Below are 19326 nucleotides of genomic sequence, written 5' to 3'. Positions count from 1 at the left end.
GATCCATTCTGAGCTGCACTGCAGTTGCTAAATCAAAAATAAACTGAGTTTTCAGTCTACGGGCGTGTTAAGTGTATGATTTCCATTACATCGCAGCGTGCCACATATTAAAAATGAAAACATGGAACACATTTTGAGTACAGAATTGAAATGAATTTTCTGACCTAGTCCCAGTGAATGGGCTCTAAAGTGCTGGCAATGCCTGTAGCTCCTGGACTGTAATTATCATTTCAGTTATTTCACAGTGGTAGCAGACTTTACACCTGTGGGCACAAGTAGGGACGGGCTGACATCGGTGCTTTTTGGAATTATTTTGGATAAGTGGGAATGTTAATGATGTTGGTGCAGCTTGTTACCCTCTTGCATGTTTTTTAGAACATAACCAAACGAAGCATTGTTTGAGTGTTAAGTGGAACTTGAAGAGAGTGTGAAAACAATTTTGGTTTCACAGAAATCAGTCCTGTTATTTTTTCTTCAGCACCAGCAGCAGCAGCAGCTCATCTCCACAGCACGTATTTTGAATTCTCATGAGCTTAGAAAGCATTGCTGTTTGCTCAGTCCATCCAGAATCAGACTCCTGGGGCTGTTGCCCTGAGTTAAATGGATCTCATGTGTTTCCCATGAAATGGAGCTGGTACAGAACATAACCTGCCTTTCTCTTCTCCTGCAGCTTGGCTTTGCACCCCCGGAAGAACATCGTGCTGACGGGCGGCGATGACCACCTCTGGAAGACGTGGGGCTTCCCCGATGGGAACATCCTCCTGACAGGGGAGGGACACACGGACTGGGTCTCAGGCTGCTGCTTCAGGCCCAGGTCAGTGCGTCTCAGCATCTTTTGCTGCTCATGGTGACCCCCAGAAATGTTCAAAGTCTCTTTTCCCAGCCTGAGTGCCTGAAGAATCAGTCGGAGCTCTTCATTTCTCGGTCTCAAGGTTTTTTATTGTATCTTATCTATAAAAATTTTCTCCTGCCCTGCCGAGGTCCATCCAGCAGGACAGTCAGAGGCACTCTGCCTGCCCCCAGGGCAGTGTTATGTCTTTATACTAAAAACTACATATACAATGTTTACAATCACTTTCCAGTACCTATCACCTATGTTAGACAGTGAGCTTCTACTCTAAACCAATCTAAAAGTGCCACCATCACAGCAGGAGATGGAGGCCAAGAAGGAGAAGGAGAAAGGCTGGACACGCCCCGTTCCCTCCATTTTTCTATTCTCTAGGTAAACCCAAATATTCTTAGTCATATGACAAATAATGCATAATACAAGAAGTCAGCTTTTCAGTATTATTAATAATGGGGCTGTGTTTGCCACAGTGCATGAACAGGGAGAAAATGAATACAGCAAGACCTGAAAAGCTTATTTTGCTTTTGCACACGCCCAGATTCCTCCATCTATTCACTCCATGATAACTTCACTATTATTCTACCTAAACAGTTGTGGCTTGCTGATCTCTATCTAAGGTTGGTAATTTGCTCCACGGGTCATAATCAAAACCACAGGTGTTTTTGGTTCTGAGCCCCCTGGCAGGGGTCTTGGCTGTTCTGGACAGCCAGAGGGATGTCCTGGGTTCCCACAAGTCCTTTTACAGGCCCTGCTCCCTCCTGGAGCTCCTCTGTCCACTGCCCTGCTTTGCTGCCTCTGTGTTCTCCCCCTGCACTCTGCTGAATTCCCAAACATGGAGATAAAATGTTCCTCTGCCTCTCACAGTGTTGACTTAAGACTGATGGCTTTTAGTATTTTGTACATCTTAAACCCTGTCCCTATAGCAGTGCATGTTACAAGGAGTAATAAGCTTTTCAGGCCTTGCTGTATTCATTTTTTCCCTGTTCATGCACTATGACAAACACAGCCCCATTATTAATAATACTGAAAAGCTGATTTCTTGTATTATGCATTATTTGTCATATGACTAAGAATATTTGGGTTTACCTAGAGAATATGAGCTTTCCTGCCCTTTCATCTTATGGATTTGAAGCTGAATTAATAAATGAAGGTGAACATGGAAAATACAAATTAAATATTGAAGTTACAAGGGTCATGGAAATAGGGCAAACACGAAGTAGATTTTTTCATCTTTCTGTTGAAAAATAGGACACCATTTTACTCTCAAAACTAAAATGCACTTGATAAGGCTGAGCTTCTATATGTTGAAATTATTTTGCATCAGATTTGTGAGGCAGCATTTTAAATAGAGTTCTTTACTGTTAGTATAATAAAGGTCTGCCAGGTTATTCACCTGAGGCTTGGTTATAAAAGGAGCATTATTAAGCCTTCAACCTTGTATTTTCATTGTGTTTATTCTATTGAGCAGTATTAGCTCTCTTCTTCACGAGGAGGAAATGTATCCTATTTAATTTCATGGTTCCTCCTGATTTCTGAGTTTGTAATGAGCTACCAAAGGCAGACATAGTCCTCTAAACACAAGAAAATCCCCTCCTTCTTTTCAAAACCTCAAGAAGCAGGAGTCACACTTTCTGGGATGAATTAAACATGCACTTACTCTTCTCTTGCATCACTTTCTCCTAAGAAAAACAGGCTTTTTCTTGAGCTGCTTGTGTTTTTACCATGTTCTCTTTTTCATGTGTATATCCTTAGAAATAATTACATTTAAAAGACGAGGATAATATTTAACTTAAATAATTCCATGTAATACAGGAGGAGAGAAATGGAAGGCTCAGCTTCTTGTTTTAAAGTGGTAGGAAAATTTATCTATCGCTGCGTGACAGATTTCAGAGTTTGTGAGTGCTGGACATGGTTTAAACTTGCAGATAAACAAAATACTGCCTTTTCCTCTTAACCTGTTGTGAATGTAAAACTTAGCACAGGGGAAGAAAAGGAAATACAATTAGAAGAGCATGTTATCATTTATAAAGCTGCTGGCCATACTAATCAGATTTCGATAATGCATTGTTACCATGACACCCGCTGACTCAGAGACTCAGAACTATTTTCTCATTAGTCTTTGACCAGAATACAGTCCTTTCAATAGGCTTTCCTATTTCTCATTCAATTATTGAAATTAAAATGAGTTGAGGTACATCATTATTCTCTTGCAGTATAAATTGACTCCTGCTGAATGCTCTGGAGTGATTCAAAAGCAGTGCTGTTAAAATATTGTCTTCTGTTACTGCATAAAATACATAATGTGGCAGAATACATTTAATCATAATTTAATTTTTTAAATTTTTTTTAGATAGGAAACTTTTATATATCTGTTTTTCTCGGAAGGAAAACCAATTAAGTGAAAATGAACAGTTCTAATAGATTTTTTTTTTCTTTTTCTGGAATCAAATGTAGATAACTTCTAGTTTTGTTCCCAGTTTAAAGATTTGCAATGATGTTCGCCCCAGAAGTGAAAAAGAAAAATATTTTTGTGCCACTGGACTATTAAATGGTGACCTGTGTAGAATTTCCATAGTTCTGTGTCTTTCCTGTTTGTCCTCAGTGAGATCACTTCTCTGAGTTTCTTCTCTCTCTGTAAAATGTGGTTTAGAACAACCTCCACCTCTGGTGTGGGAAGTGTTCTGTGTGCAGGCACACGAGTCTGCTGTCAGATCACCTGCTACAGCATCCTGCAATAATAACCCAAAATCTAATGATTTGAGGGGAGCTGTGATGGGAATTTCACTGATACTTCTGCACATACAAATGACTTAAAATCCCAGAAATCTGGGGGTTTATGTGCTCACAGAGTCTTACTTGAGCAAGGGGCTTTCTCATGGTTGTGTCTGTGCCACCACTGTGTAAACAGGGGTAAAGCTGCCAGTATTGCAGGTGGCTGGCAAGATCTAGAGACTTGAAGCTAAAGTGCTTCAATGTTGGGTTTATATCTCCTCAGTGTCTCCAGGAAGCAGCAATACCAAGGTAAAGGTGTGATTTAGGCTCTGGATTAGAGAAATGAGGATTGTCCTTAGGAGCTTTCCCAGGACTGTGTCCTTAAGCATCATCACAGAGCCTTAGGGGCAAAGAGTTGTTGGGTGGAGCAGTCTCCCCCCTCATGCCCCCACTGACAGTGTGCTTCATTCCACAGTGATTTTATGCTGAAAACCACCTCTGTTTCACTTGTGATCAAAGCAGGCTGAGGTGACTGTGCTGAGGCTCCAAGGCTGCTGCTGTGTCGCTCCTGGGGCAGCACAAAGGCTCTGGGTGCCCCGTGTGTTCTCCCTGCAGTGGCTCTCAGGACAGGGGATGAAGGGCAGCAGCCTGGCTTTGTGCATGTGAGCAGAGCAGAGCAGCTCCCTGCTGATCTGACAGTAAAGCATTGCCTTGAGCTTTTAAAACAAAAGTGAAACTTCAAACAGCTCCTGTCATCTGCAGCTGGGAGGAGGGAGGAGAACAGTGCTTCCTTCTTTGAAACTCAGGTGACACCTGGTCAAACTTCAAAAAAAACAGTGTTTTTACTCTGGTCTGGCTGAACACTGCTTTGCAGATGAATTAGCTGTTTCAAGCTCCTGTCACTGTTGAAAAATTTATTGTTTTTCAGTGTGGCTTTTCTAGATGTGAAGGAATGAGGGAATGAGAATGACTCCTGTCACACACAGAGGTTTTGTGGTTGGAATCTGGAGAGCTGGGGAAGAGCTGTGTCATGCACCTGTGTATGCCAGGTGACTCAGATATTTGAAATAGCAAACAAAAATCTCCATCTTCTGCCCATTTCCACGATAAGTTGAGGATGTTAATGCTGTACCTCTAAGGACCATACTCTAATTACACAAAGGTATTTCATGGCATGTACTAGATTTATTTATCTTTGTTACTAACCTTCCTGGCTGGCTAAAGAATCAAGCTCTGCAGCATAGCAGAAGTGTGTGTTAATGTCTGATAAAATCCCAGTGAACAGTAAAATATTATTATACCAGCCCACATGCAGGGCAAGAATATACGTAATGTCCTTAATATATTCATAAATATTAATCAAGTCAACTCTTCTAAAATGTTTGTAGCCCTTTTAATGCAAATATTGTCTGGTTCTGTGGAATACAATGAATTTCTGAATTGAAGTACAAACTGTAGGTTCTTGAAGCTATTTAAAACTTGCACTGAAATTTGTCAGATTGTCATTACTCCTTTGTAATGTCCTGTTCCCCTAAGAAAGAAGCAGAGTTTCTGGTGTTCCTCAGTTGCTGAGGAAAGAAATCAAAACTGTTATCAATTTATTATTATTATATAAAAATTGCCACAGCACTTAGAGAAAATCCACACAGGTAAAAGTAAGTCCTATTGCTGCTGGAAAACTTGGAGACAGTTACTAATTAATAAAAAAGCTAAAGAAAAGGTAGAATAAGTATGTTCATGCACCAAACATGCAAGTAAAGGCATGTAATGTTTGATACCCTTGAAGAAGTTGCAAGAGAAAGATGAAAGAAAAATCAATGTTCTTCCAGAGCAAAAGTATTTATATATATCTGGGTGATATTTCTCAAAGCTGGAGGAGCTGATGTTACTCAGATAGAAACCTGTGCCTGGATAGAGGAGAAAGACAACTCTGTAGAGACAAAATTAGCAGAATCTGTGGAGGGTGGATGTGAGGAATTGGAGAGAGATTGAATGAGCTGTGGAGGGAATGCAACTCCAGGTGGGCTTGAATTCACTCAAGAAGCTTTTAGGGCAATTCTGTAGCAGGCTCTGGGTAACTGAGCCCTGTTTAAGTGCTCAAAACCAAGTCCAAAATGTTGCTGACTGTCCAGAGTGGGGAAAAAGAGCCAGAATAATGATATTTGTTCAAAGTTTTCAAGAGCAGTGTTTGATAAATACAAAATTGTATATGTAAGACTCTATCATAGTGGAAGTTATTTTCTCATCATACAAAAATTCTCAGATTTTTTTTTATAAAATCCTCTTAAAAAGTAAATTCCTGAGCAGAACTGAAGTCAGGATAAACTTTGGAAGTGAAATTAATTCTTACTCAGGTAAGCCCCTAATTTTATTTTTTTTTACATTATTTTAATTTCTTTTTTGATTGTATCATTTGTGAAGAAACTCTCCAGAGATGACTTTGTGTGGAAAAAGGAGGGACTGAAAAGCCCAGCAGAACAGGAATGGAGGGAGGGACTGAAAAGCCCAGCAGAACAGGAATGGAGGAATGGAGGGAGAGACTGAAAAGCCCAGCAGAACAGGAATGGAGGGAGGGACTGAAAAGCCCAGCAGAACAGGAATGGAGGAATGGAGGGAGAGACTGAAAAGCCCAGCAGAACAGGAATGGAGGAATGGAGGGAGGGACTGAAAAGCCCAGCAGAACAGGAATGGAGGGAGGGACTGAAAAGCCCAGCAGAACAGGAATGGAGGAATGGAGGGAGGGACTGAAAAGCCCAGCAGAACAGGAATGGAGGGAGGGACTGAAAAGCCCAGCAGAACAGGAATGGAGGAATGGAGGGAGGGACTGAAAAGCCCAGCAGAACAGGAATGGAGAAACCTCTGAGGAGTGATGGGAAGGAGGGCAGTCCCAGAAAGGAGAGGCAGCTGGGTTTGATCCAGGCGGGCTCAGATGTTCTGAAGCAGCAGGCACAGGCTGACACTGCTCCTTGCTCACTACATCTCACAGGACTCTGTGCTTGGAGGGAAACACTGAGAAAGAGCAAAAATCAGACTTGGCAGCTTGGCAGGTCCAGGCACCACTTGTGAATTTCTCAGTGGACATGCCTTTGTAGTTTGGGAGCCCCAAGTGCTTTGATTATCAAGGTGAATGACAAGGTGTGCTGCTTTATTCATCCCCCACCCCTGCTGCTCTTGGCTCCCCACAGACTGTGCTGCTCAGTCCTGGGAGCTGCTGAGGCATCAACCCACACCAATCCTCTTGACAATCATCATGTCCTCAGCTGGCAGTGTGTGGTGAGAAACATCTGCAGGGTCTGAAGAGAGTCACACAAGATCTGGTACTAAAGATAAATGACTGCTTTCTTAGTTACAAATTGCAAATAATACCTTTTAAACAGCTAAGATGGTTCAGGGCCCACAAAGCCTCAGCAAATGAAAAGCACTTGAAAACACACAGAGAAGAGTAGGTTCTTTAGTCACAGTAGCAAGATAATTTAAAATATTCCACTAACATCAAATATATTTCTCCTTGTACTTGAATAATTCCTAGTGCCATCCTTCGATTCATTTTTATTTCTATGAAAAGAAGCAGGAATTATCTATGATGCCATTTTATTTAATGTTCTGGCCTTCAGGATTAGATGCTGTAGTTATTTGGTGGAACTAGGGGGACTTAGAGAACAAACAGTCACTGCTGAAGTTATGATTCCAGGATCTACAAGATGTTGCTACAATCTAATGTTTGTTTGTTTTAGTGAAGTGCAGCAGCATTTGTCTGCATGGAAACTGTAATTTAGCATTAAGCAGTGGGATTTGACTACTGCAGGCTCCCTCTTAGAAGAGACCTTCGCATATTCTTTTGGGGTCTGCAAAAAACCTGTCCCCAGGAAGAAATTAAGAGAGGTCTGGAGCCAGTGATTTTCAAGTGTTGGTTTTTATCACCCTTCCTTCAGAGGCACTGCCCAGGCTGGGTTAGCAGTCACACCAAGGTGACACTGTACATGTAAGCCAGCAGAACCAAAAGAAGCTCCTGGAGATGAGCAGGCTGGAAATTCAGGGACCATTTCAAACCCTGTTATGGAGTAGTTTCTGCAGTGATGTGCTCAGGGACCCTCCACAGATTGCTTTTCCATTGGTGTTAAGAGTTTGTGCACCTTTATGGGATTACTGCCCAATCCCACACCATTTCCACAATCCCTGCACCTCACAGGTAATTCCCTGGGCAGGCACTGTGTGGCTCTGCAATGCCCTTTGGAGGGGTTGAGTTCTGAGCATGAGCTGCCCAAGTGGGCAGGAGATGTGCAGCACATCCCATGGAAAGGTTCTGTCTGCACTCTCAGGGAGCTGCTGGATTCATGATGGACAGCACAGAAATCTTGGAAGTGGTTTCATGAGCAGAGTTTAGATTATGGATTCATGATGGACAGCACAGAAATCTTGGAAGTGGTTTCATGAGCAGAGTTTAGATTATGGGTTCCATTATTGCACCTTTTAGCTGGAGAGTGAGGAACTGAAGCAAGGCAGGACTGGCCCTGGTGGGAGGAGCTGCTGTGCACACCTGGGAGCCAGGGAGGAGGAGGAGGAGGAAGGGAATGTCAGCTTCACCCTCCTGCCTGGCCACTGAGCCAGCCAGAGCAACAGTCCTCCCAGGGAAGAGATTTGGAGATTACTGATAATAAAAGGTCCATGGGCATTGAGCTACAGAACACTTTCTCTGCTGGCTTTGGAGTTGTGAATGCTGAATTTCACACTATACATTAAACAAGGCTGAGACTTGAAAGCCACCAACTCCCCTCTAAGCATTAAGTTAAAAAAGAGTTGTAAGGCTCAGGTTAATCACAAAGGTCTCTGTTGGCTATCAGTGGAATAGAATTATTTTGATTTGTGCTTTGAAATAGTCTTTAAAACCTCATTCAGGTCTCACTGCAGAAACAGATGGGTTTTATTTATCCTTTTACTGCTATTGTAACTATGAAAGAAGCATGAGATAGTCTGTATGTTCTACTTAGGACTTTTGAACACTTATTTCATGAAAAGGCATAATGATTTAATTTTTTAGAGGATGTTGAATTCCTGCATAGTTCAATAAAGCCTTTAGTTACCAGATTACATATTAAATTTGCCAGTGGTAAGAAACTTCTTTTGAGTGGTACGATTAATTTTCAGCCATCTAACTGGCTTTATGTAACACATCATATTTAGCAGTCAAGACATCTGTTAAAGTGTTTTATCAAACAGAGCTAATACAGGAGCCAAAAGAAAAAAAAGTTGTATTCATTTATTCTGCAAGGAAAAAAACTATTTCAGAAGTCTTTCATTCAGTTCCCCAGAGTACAGTATTCACTGTGTGCTTGGTGTTTTCAAGTATAGCAAAATTTTAATTTCAAAAGTAGCTTTATTTATTTCAAAATCTTTGATAAGCTTCATACTTTTTATACAAAGAAACAGTTTCAACATAACATCATTCTCTCTCAAGCTTACAAAGCCTGCTATTTTTATCTCACAAACATGTGTGGGTGGGCATTAGATTTCCTTTGGGATTCTCAATCTCATTATTTTTATCAATAAAAAGCCTCTGCTGGACAAAGGAATAAATCACATATAAATGAAATATGAGAGATTACATGAGAAGCTCAGCTTTTGCTTAGTCTAATCCAATATTTTTGGCCAAACGTCTCAATGTCAAAGGCTTTATAAGTATTCTACAGGATCAGTCTGGCAAAGAGAAATCAATAACCAGGTAATGGATTTGATTAAAATTTTTCCCCTTCCACCCACTCCCAAAAGCCAAATGTTTCTACCCATACTAATCTCTTCTGGCATTTGGCACTGTTGGTTATTCTCTGTGGAGTTTTGAGATGTAAATATATACATAAAGTATGTTTTAATTTCAAAGAGCTCTGTTAACTATTGGTGAGTATCTATTTCAAGAAAAAACTGAATCTCATTTGTATCTCATTTTTAGTTTCTTTGGAGAGCTCAGTTCTGCAATGCTGAAAAGCATGAAAACGTGGACTGATAACAATTGGAACTTTGCTACAGATTTAGATCCTGATTTGTTGTTCAGAAGCTGACTTTCTTCTGAGGAGAATTTCCTCACACAGGCTAGGGCTCCCAGCAGATGTCCAAACCTCTGGAGATTTTCTTTGTTGCCAAATCCTCAGTTGCCTGCCTTACCCCAGTGCTTCTCATCTTGTGTCTCTGAGGTGGTTGTAGTGGCAGCCCACGTGCCTTCTGGAAGCTTTGCCTTCAGATACATTCATAATTAGGCCATTCATGTTCTCCAAGGCTGTTACCTCTGCTCTACAGAAGTAGTTTTCTGTTGGGAGTTTGGCTGGCTAAGGACTGGAAAAGTACAAAACCGTGGCTAATTCCAAGTCCTGCACCTGTGTAGATAGTGTGTCCTTGAGGCCTAGCTGTAGTATAATAACAAACAGTAAAAGAGACATGAGAAAAGAGAGATGTAACCCCTAAGGAATGAGGAAGAGTTAATGCTATAGTTTAACCAATAGATTGCTTGGCTTACAGAATATTCATAAGCTTATTATTTGCTGTATAAGTGTCTGATACTTTCTTCAATAAACTGGACCTGAAGGACCTGAGGGACCGGGACCGGACAGGACCTGAGGGCCTGTGATGAACCAACTGGTGTCCTGGTCCCCTTCCTTCGACAGTTTTCCCCATCAGTAAAAAGACCAAAGAATGTGCCTATTGCATGGAACCTGGAGAGTCTTTCATTATATTGATTTTAGAAAGCAAACAATGTGCAATTCCATAGTGTGGTTACTGAATAGGCTTCACTTTTCATCCATGAAAAACTACCTTTGGCTTGTGTTTCTTCTACAAGGAATGAAAACAGTGACCGCTCCAAGGTAGTGATTCACTAATAATATCTCCATGACAATAATTCAGTGAGCGGCAGGAGAGAGAAGTGCTGAGGACAGCTGGAGACAGGAGAAGGAGGAAAGGTTTGGCAGAAGCAGCAGTCCTCCCACTGAGCAATTGAGATGTATATTTGAAATAACTACAGGAAGAAAACCCTTTGTCATAAATGCTGCCCTTTGCTGAAAGCACTCTGCAGTTGCTTTACAGGTGGCTTTAAACACACTGAACTTCAACACCAGTGATTGAATCCTCTTGATAGACTAATGCCATTTCTACTGATGAATTTGCAGCCCCTCCATCACAGATGGAGAGCATCTCTGTAAAGGCTCTTGAACAAAACCTCAATCTTCATACCCACAATGTGTGACCTTGGATGCATTAGAAATCCTAATGGGGATAGAAAGTTAGCTGGTCTTTGTGTAGTATTATTTAATTTCTTTTTAAATTACTTTATCTTCATAATCTATCATTTAGATGTTATGCTTGCCTATAAGGTAATAGTTTTCAATTGTTCTGAATGCTTACCTTACACAGAAATGATATTATTTTGCTTAAGTGATGATCTTGTGTGCTACATTCTGCCATTATCTGAATTTTACACCTGAAAACAGACATATTTAATTTGGAGGGCTTTAAACCAATCTGATATTAAGTTGAAAAGATACTATGATTATCAATTTCGCAAAAGAGGTGTGAAGTTTAATCTTTCTCTTTCTGAAAAAACTTTATTTAGTTACTAAGAATCACCATTTGGATGTAATTGTTTTGACTTAGAAATTGCAAGGAAACTTTCTGATCAACTGTGAGGTAATTAGATTTGGTGTTTACTTGAAAGAAAGTAATTTCTATATGATAGCCACTTTGATAGAGAAAGAGTGGAGGAATAGGCAGTTGAAATCTCTTTATAGAGTATCAATAAAATGGGATATTTCTAAAGCTATTAGTTCAGCTTCATTGAAGCCACGAGTGTGTTCTCTGAAAGTTTTGCAGAAATTTGCCTGCTCTTCAAGGAGCTCTTGGTTTCTTTTTCTGTACATCTGTCTGATTTTCAGTTCTTGCAGCTCTTGCTGCCTGTGAGTCACCAGAAGCAGTTCAGTTTTGCTGATCATTTATTTAGGCCATGAGAAAAAAAAAAACGTTGATCACTTTGGAGGTTCAGATTTTGAGTAGTTTAGGTTTTCTTCTGGCTTCATCAGCATTTTGTGCTGGAGAGCTGGAGATGCAGAGGGAGCTGCCATCTCTCTGGGGCTGGGGAGTCTCAGTTCACTGCTCTGATCCTGGCCATGCTGCTCTGACTCTGTTCTGGGTTGTTATACACGTCAAAACATCTCTCTTAATAGAATCTCTTGTGTTATGTTTCTCTGAGTGCAATTAGAATCTTGATGCCTTTAACATCCTCGGTTCATTATTGCTTTCTTCTGTGCAATAAAGGCAATTGTATTTTCCCTCAGGTCTGCTGCAAGGGTTCTAGTGGAGTGGCTAAGAAGATATCTGTGTTTGTTATATTGGTAAAATGAGCATTTCCTAAAGTGCAGCTGTTAAAATAACAAACATTACTGTTAGAGTTGACTAGAGAATGGCAATTCAATTGAGGCAATATCTAAGATATTTGAATTGGAAATAACCCCCAAATATTTAGAGTGTTTACAAGATTTTGTCTGGAGCACAAACTCCAGGTATGAATTGCACAGTCATTTATTGTGTTTCTGTGCTTCCCCTCAAGCTTTGTGGCTGCAGTAATTTGGGGAATTCCAGATTCAAAAACAGTTGCACTAGCACAGGAAGCAGGAAAAGTTGCCCAGCTGGGAATGAGCATCAGAACTTGTTTGACTGCTGAGGGATGTGGATATGGAACCAAGTTCTTATTTTGTGGTAATTACTGCCTTTGTGTCTGGATAGTGTGCATATAAAACAAGTGGGGATCCGAGGGAGAGGGCCACAGTGTTTGTGTCTGTGGTTTAGATTACCTGTGAGAGCTGTTGTGTTTGAAGGGATTTCTGGTGTCTCTCTCTTGAGCAGTCAGTGTTTAGGCTGAAAAGCATTAGGACTTGTTTGGCTGCTGAGGGATGTGGATATGGAACCAAGTTCTTATTTTGTGGTAATTACAGCCTGTTTGTCTGGGTAGTGTATATAAAACAAACGGGGATCCGAGGGAGAGGGCCACAGTGTTTGTGTCTGTGGTTTAGTTTACCTGTGAGAGCTGTTGTGTTTGAAGGGATTTCTGGTGTCCCTCTCTTGAACAGCCAGTGTTTAGGCTGCATGGCCTCATGGATGAAAGCTCAGTTTTTGTGCAAAGCATCAGAACTTGTTTGACTGCTGAGGGATGTGGATATGGAACCAAGTTCTTATTTTGTGATAATTACTGCTTTTGTGTCTGGGTAGTGTGTATATAAAACAAATGGGGATCTAAGGGAGAGGGCCACAGTGTTTGTGTCTATGGTTTAGTGTGTCAATGAGAGTTGCTGTGTTTGAAGGGATTTCTGGTGTCCCCTCTCTTGAGCAGCCAGTGTTTAGGCCGCATGGCCTCATGGATGAAAGCTCAGTTTTCATACAAAGCCTTTCAGAGAAAGGGTAGAAATTTATATTCACTTTGCTGTTCTGCTTTCTCTTGTATCAGCCCAGGATTCTGCTCATGCTCAGCATTTCCATTCCTCCTCCACTCTTGCAGTTAGATTGTTATTGATCACTGTCTCCATTAACTCACTCCCCATCCCCAAGCTGTGTCCCTGTATCCCCAGGGCATGGCTCAGTGAGCTCATCACCTGCCCCAAGTACAAACACTGGGCTCATGCACTGTCCTGTGTGTTTTCTTGGCCTTCACTGCCAGGATCATTACACAGAGTGAGTTAAATATCCTTCCAGGGGCCTGGGAATGTTCAAATCCCAGTGCAGAACTTTCCACGGGCTGCAAAATCTCTGTGCACACCCTGAACTCTCTCTGCATATGAATATGCAGCTTAAAAATGATGCTTTATGCAAACATGCAAATGGGATTAATGACTGTGGTTCATTACTGGCTATTGATTGTGATTAGACATCCCTGGACCACCACAGGGGGATGATAATGGATTTAAAATGACTGAGTCACAACTTTGCATTTCAGAGGAACCGAGACACAGGATTATCGCTGTTACTATAGGCCATAAATCTGTTCTGTACATGGAATTCATGGATCTGAACTCCTTCCAAACTACATTTTTCCCTACTTCAACAGCCCTTCATTACAATTTGAGGATTTGGAGTCATTCCAGTGGAGGAAAAATGACCAGACTGGATGGGATGGGTGTTGAGATGAAGTATCACACTGTAATGGCTCACTGTTTAATGTATGTCATGGATATTGATTGGCACTATGCATGATTTTATCTGGGCTAAATACATTATTTTAAAAATTTAACTGTGTACAGAGAGACTTTAACTTACACTGGATTGTTTTAGAGAAAGTGTTGGAATGGTACAGAATAGATCTCATTTCTGGAAAATGTGTTAGTTTTGCAATGTTTACTCATTAGATTTGATTTCAGGTAAAATAGTTATTTCTCAAAGTTAATGGAGGAAAATTTACTTGGCAGTAGGCACAGGAAAGTGGCACAACTGGACCCAGGAACACTGTTTGCTTTCAGCACAAGAGGGTCTCATAATTGTTGGAGATATCACTGGCCAGGCTCCCACGAGCTCCCTGCTTCCAGCTGGAGGCCAGGATTCTCCTACCCCTGGTTAAATAGGTGTCTGATTTTGCTGTGGGCTGCTAGATGTGCATTGGCAGGAAGCTTTTAGACAAAGCATCTTTTTTTAATGCTAAATAATTGTAAAAAGGGAATTCATTGCTGTCTAATTTTTCCCAGAGCCCTGCATTGTGTATTGCCTGCTGTCTTGCTGACACATATTTTGCTACATCTAATCTCCAAGTATTGTAACTAGTTTATCTTTACTCTTTTTATTTTTATTCCTTACCTGGTGTGCTTCCCAAGCCTCCTAAAAGCCAATTTTACACATAGTAAAAGCTGCTTTCTATTAGGCACCTAATTTATTTTATAACCACCTCTAATTACATGACATTGCATGGCAGCTAAGCCATTTTCATGCATCAAAGAGTCTAGCCTGCAGTAAATAGTAAATATTTTTTGGGGAATACCAGGCTCAGCTACTGGATTTGAATGGGGCAAGCCTTAGTGGGGTCTGTGTGGTTTGTAACCTGCATTGGAGCAATCTGGAAAATACCAAATTATTGTAACAAAAATCATGTTAAAAATTATTAAAAATTTATAATGATCCTGTGAATGTAGAACTATAGGCTGTGTTTAGAGTGGGCCAGCACTTGGGAAAAAGGGATACTTGGGCACAGGAAGATGTGCAGGTAAGAGCAGTGGGAAAGGCCTCAGGTGAAACAGGATTGCTCACACAGCAGCTTTGGTACCAATACTCAATTCAGAAAGGAAAGATGGTTTTAAGTATGGAGGACTTGCTAAGCTGAAACTTGTTGATAAATGGCGTGAATTTGTTACCTTGGAGTTCACCCATCCCATACCAGGACTCTTTCAGGTAGTTAGGAGCACGTTGTATTTAAAAGTTTGCAGATGTGGACCTGTCACTCTTGAAGTGGAAGTAGCCTTGAGGAAGTTTTCCTGGAGCAGGTGAACTTCATTCAAACAAGAGTTTGCTACTTGTGTGCTGCCATGTCCTGGTGTCAGTTTGGTGCCAGTACCTTGCTTTCCTGTTTGCCCTTGCTGTCACAGCCAGCTGCCAGCCAGGCAGCACGAGGGGAAACCTTCTCCTGGCACAGGTCAGTGTATGAGCAGGAAATAGCACAGAAACATCTCCCAGTTAGGTAATGTGGAGTGAAAAATTGCCTCAAGTTTTGCACTTGGCGTGGAACACTTTGACAGGATTCTGGGGATTTCCAGCCAATAGCCTCATGGCAAAAGATTTTGCAGGATGGTTGTGTTTTCCTTCCCTTACAAAAAGCCATGTGTCCCTGTGCCATCCACCATCTGCTGGGTTCTGCCCTGCTTCCTGCCTTTGGAAGGCTTTCCTTGGCTTGTAGAATGTCAGTTTATAATTGATTTTGTGTTTTTGAAATTTAATTTTTTTCCTCCTCACCTTCGATGATAAATGAGAAAAGAAAAGGTATTTTTGTATTTCTGCTGCTGAGTATTCTAGCATTCACCTTCTGTAAAAATAACATTTCATATCTATTAATAAAGTGAGGAAAATTTGGCTTAAGATTATTCTGAAGGATGAAATATATTACAATTACTACATAAAATGTGTCTTAGACACATAGACCACCAGGATAATTAAAGCAACACCCAAAATGAACCACGGATCCAAAAAAAAACCCCTAGGGGTTCTTAATAAGAAGTGTCACTGTAAATAATTAATGAGTCTCAGAACTCCAGCAAAAAAAAAAAGTGAACTATATCTGAAGTCTGTTTCAAGGTCAGAAAATCTTAGAAACAAAATCTTTGCTGCTGAGTGTTTTGTTCAAACACAGACTAAGACCATAAGGATGGCTCTCCATGCCAGAATTTTCTGGACCATCATCCAGTTCCCAGCGTGAGTACCAGGGCATGCCTCAGAATGGCTAAGAATAGGAAAGGCATTTGTGGGGTTTGGTCTTAGTACTCCCCTGCACTCCACTTCTTATTTCAAAGTATTTTGAGCCCGATGCTATTTCCATGTAATCCCTGGTGAATTCCTCTTCCATGTCTTTGTCCCATCTTCCTTTGGACCCACAGAGTTAGATCCACATCACCCTTTATAGAGGAACTGTGCAAACATCCTGCCTGGTGAGGCACAAAATCACCCATTGTCTTCTCAATCAATTTTATGGGAACTTGTTCAATTGTAAATTGACTCCAACATTTTTTAAATTCAGCCCAATTCCCACCTCCTCTGGTAAGAGGAAAATGCAGGGCAGTGACAAAGTAGGAGAATAAAGAAGAGTTGCAATGGCTGCCGAGCTGAACTGATGTTTGGCATTTCCATCCCTTACATTGTTTTCAGCACCAATTGGGAAATGGAGTTTTTAAATACAGCTCTCATAACCAAAGGTGGGACTCCATTGGTAGATGTCTGCTTTCCTAAGTGTACATGTCTAGATCCCTGGTTTTAACCTTGTTTCCAAGGATGTATTTCCCCCAGCCCCCTTGCACATGTTCCTTATGCTCTCTTCCACTCTCTCTGGTAACTTTTAACTCACAGGGTAATTCTGGCCAAAATTCAAAGACAGAACTCTAAAGAATCAATCAATTCTTGATATATTTATTTCATCAATAGCTAAGATGATGAAGGAAGTGAAGGAAGTAGGCAAAAGATACTTCCATAGGAATTCAGTGATGATTAGTTCTGTGCTTCATGGAATAACTTTTTTTCCTAGGCATTTTCTTTTTTTATCTTTCCTTTCTGACCTAGCAGAAAATGTCACCAAAATTCAAGCAAACTTCAGCAGTATTTGCAGTTCTTCCCTTGTACTTTACTGTGCCTATTGTCAGCCTTGCTGATATTGCAAATAACATAGAGGTAAATAAGAGACATCATTTTTCCAATTAACTGATTGGAACATTGATTTTGAAGTGTTTTTCAATGTCATGATGAAAGACCCTTACCCCTGGGATGTTTTGGACTGTATGTTTAAGATTTGCTGTTGTGTTGCTGAGGCTTGTGATGCCTTGTGAAGGCTGACCTAGAGCAGAGGCCAGAGTTAAAGAATAAAGCAGGGATTTATTAAAAGGCCTCAATGGATGCACCTTGGGCAGCGCAAGAGCCCAGCCAAGGCTGCACCCAAGATGAACCAAAATGGTCACAAAAGGGACAACTGGTCATGTGGTCTGTCACTTTTATCAGTTCTGCTCCATTTGCATATTGGAGTTAATTGTCCAGTTACAGCTTTAGTCCATGAAGTCCCATCCTTGTTTTTCTCTCTTCATCCCACGTTGTTTGTGCTCTTGGGCCTGAGATTTGGATCATTTGTCCTTGGTTCCCTGCTAGAGAAGGAATTGTTTTGTCTCCCTACTCTGAAGAGAGCTCACCATCCCTTAATATGAAGCTCAAACCCACACACTAAAGCAGCACAGAATCTGAAAACTATAAAAGCTAAAACCTGAGGCATCAGTTGCATTGTTTAAGCTCCAGCCATATACTGCCTCTTGCTGCTGCTTTTTTAGGACAAAAATCTTGTGTTGTGTTTGACTTAGTTTTGCTTTGAGAACTGTTGTTGGCCACAGGATCTTGAGGGGATGTGAGCAATCCCCTGAAGCAACTTGAGATCCAGACCTAAGTCCCTTGTCCAGAAATACTTGAAACAGGAGCAATAGTTATACTTTGGCTGTTGGTGTTAGGAGTGACACATTTACAGGGGAGCACTGTTGGTGTAGCTGTTGCCTTCACCTGACTGGCACTCCACACAGACACTCACCCTCCTGAAATGCTGTAAAATGACTCTGTGCCAAAGGCTCATGTTGTTGCTGAATATGAGTCTTAATTATTAATGTGTCTACAACTTGGAAGTGTTAATGGAGAGGTGTCTTTGTAGTGAGAACAGTGAAGCTGGAAGGAGCAGGAATGTGCAATGAAAGGAAATGTGTGTGTGTTTAGAATATATAGGGAGGAAAGATTTAAGGCTTGAGAAGTTAATGTTGCACCCCTTTTTGTGGAAGGTGGAATTAATGTTTCCAAAGTTGTTTCCACTCTAATTGTTTCTGGAAGAGCAGGTTTACAGTATCAGTTAGGAATACCAGAAATACCAGAAAGGTAGAACTTTATGTGCATTTCGTGGTTTTAAAAATGGTCTATCCATGGAGGCAAGACAGGGATTATGGGTGCCATGGGCTCTCCGTTGCCTAGAGTTTTGGAAAGGTTCTTTTATACAAATACTTTATTCAGTACAGGCACAGTTCATCCATATAGTCCTTGGTCTGCTAGAAAGTACAAACAGAAAACCCCCAAAACCAAGCCACACAAGACCCTACAAACCCAACTGTTTGGGATCCACAGAGCACCATGCACAAAGGCGCTGCTTCTTTACAAAAAACACCGCATTTCTGACAGCTGGCAAAGTAATTTGCATAAATGTGAATGTGTTTGAAGTGACAGAACAAGATAGGATTTACCTTTTTCTTGTCTCCTAATATCTTGCGTAGTTCTTTGATGTATTTGTTAAAAAACAAAGTGTTTTATTCTCCTCTGAATTAGATATATGCACAGTGCACAGGATTTTTTTGGAGCTTTCCCTGTTAAGTGAGCAGTCTGAAATTCAAATGGAGTTTATGTATTGCTGCTGAGAATTAAGGCTGAGGTCATATTTTCATGTTTTAATATCAAAATAAGCTTTATTTTTTTTTTAAATCAGTCATATGATAAAGGACTGTGTGACTACCATACCTGGGTAAAACTGACAGACTAAACATTAAAAACAGCTGCTTTCCCTGATACATTTGTTTCTTCCCCCCACATGCTCTTATAAGGAAAAATAGCACTGTACAAAAACGTTGCAGCCATGGGTAACAAAACATTCCCTCAGATTTTGGAGCATTTCATTTTATCTCCCAGGACTGAAAAATGCTGCAAATCAGAGAAAGTGTGTCATTATTGATCAGCTTTTAAGTAGATGGGGCTTTTTCCTAATAGCAGCATCTTGATTTAGGTGTCTGACTTGGCTTGACACAGCACTTTGCTGTTCATTATGTGTGTGTCTGGTGTGAATCCTGACCAGGAGGGTTTCCTGAGCAGGGGGTGCAGCCCTGACAGCCGCCATTCCCTTTGTGCTTCCCAAAAATGCTGCTGCTAAACTCCTACATGGGTAATCACAGATCCCCGTCCTTTAATGACCTGATGCTTTTTCTGTGCACAGGGAATATCTGGGAACTTGTGCTGCAAGGAGCTGGGGTACTGGGTTCTTGTAT

At 41.0% G+C, this 19326-nt stretch overlaps 1 protein-coding gene across 1 annotated transcript in view; it reads left to right on the top strand.

Moving 5' to 3' along the window:
• The window catches only part of SPAG16 (sperm associated antigen 16), a 374208-nt gene that overhangs the window by 174260 nt on the left and 180622 nt on the right, over window positions 1-19326 (top strand). The window contains exon 11 of the mRNA XM_064718863.1: window positions 671-814. Coding sequence (XP_064574933.1) covers window positions 671-814 — 144 coding nt within the window. The remainder of the gene's footprint in view (window positions 1-670; window positions 815-19326) is intronic.

Source organism: Zonotrichia leucophrys, chromosome 7 (genome assembly GCF_028769735.1).
Source record: "Zonotrichia leucophrys gambelii isolate GWCS_2022_RI chromosome 7, RI_Zleu_2.0, whole genome shotgun sequence".
In the NCBI taxonomy this organism is placed as follows: Eukaryota; Metazoa; Chordata; class Aves; order Passeriformes; family Passerellidae; genus Zonotrichia; species Zonotrichia leucophrys.
The sequence above is the reverse complement of the archived record's forward strand: the minus strand, read 5'-3'. Positions and strand labels throughout refer to the sequence as shown.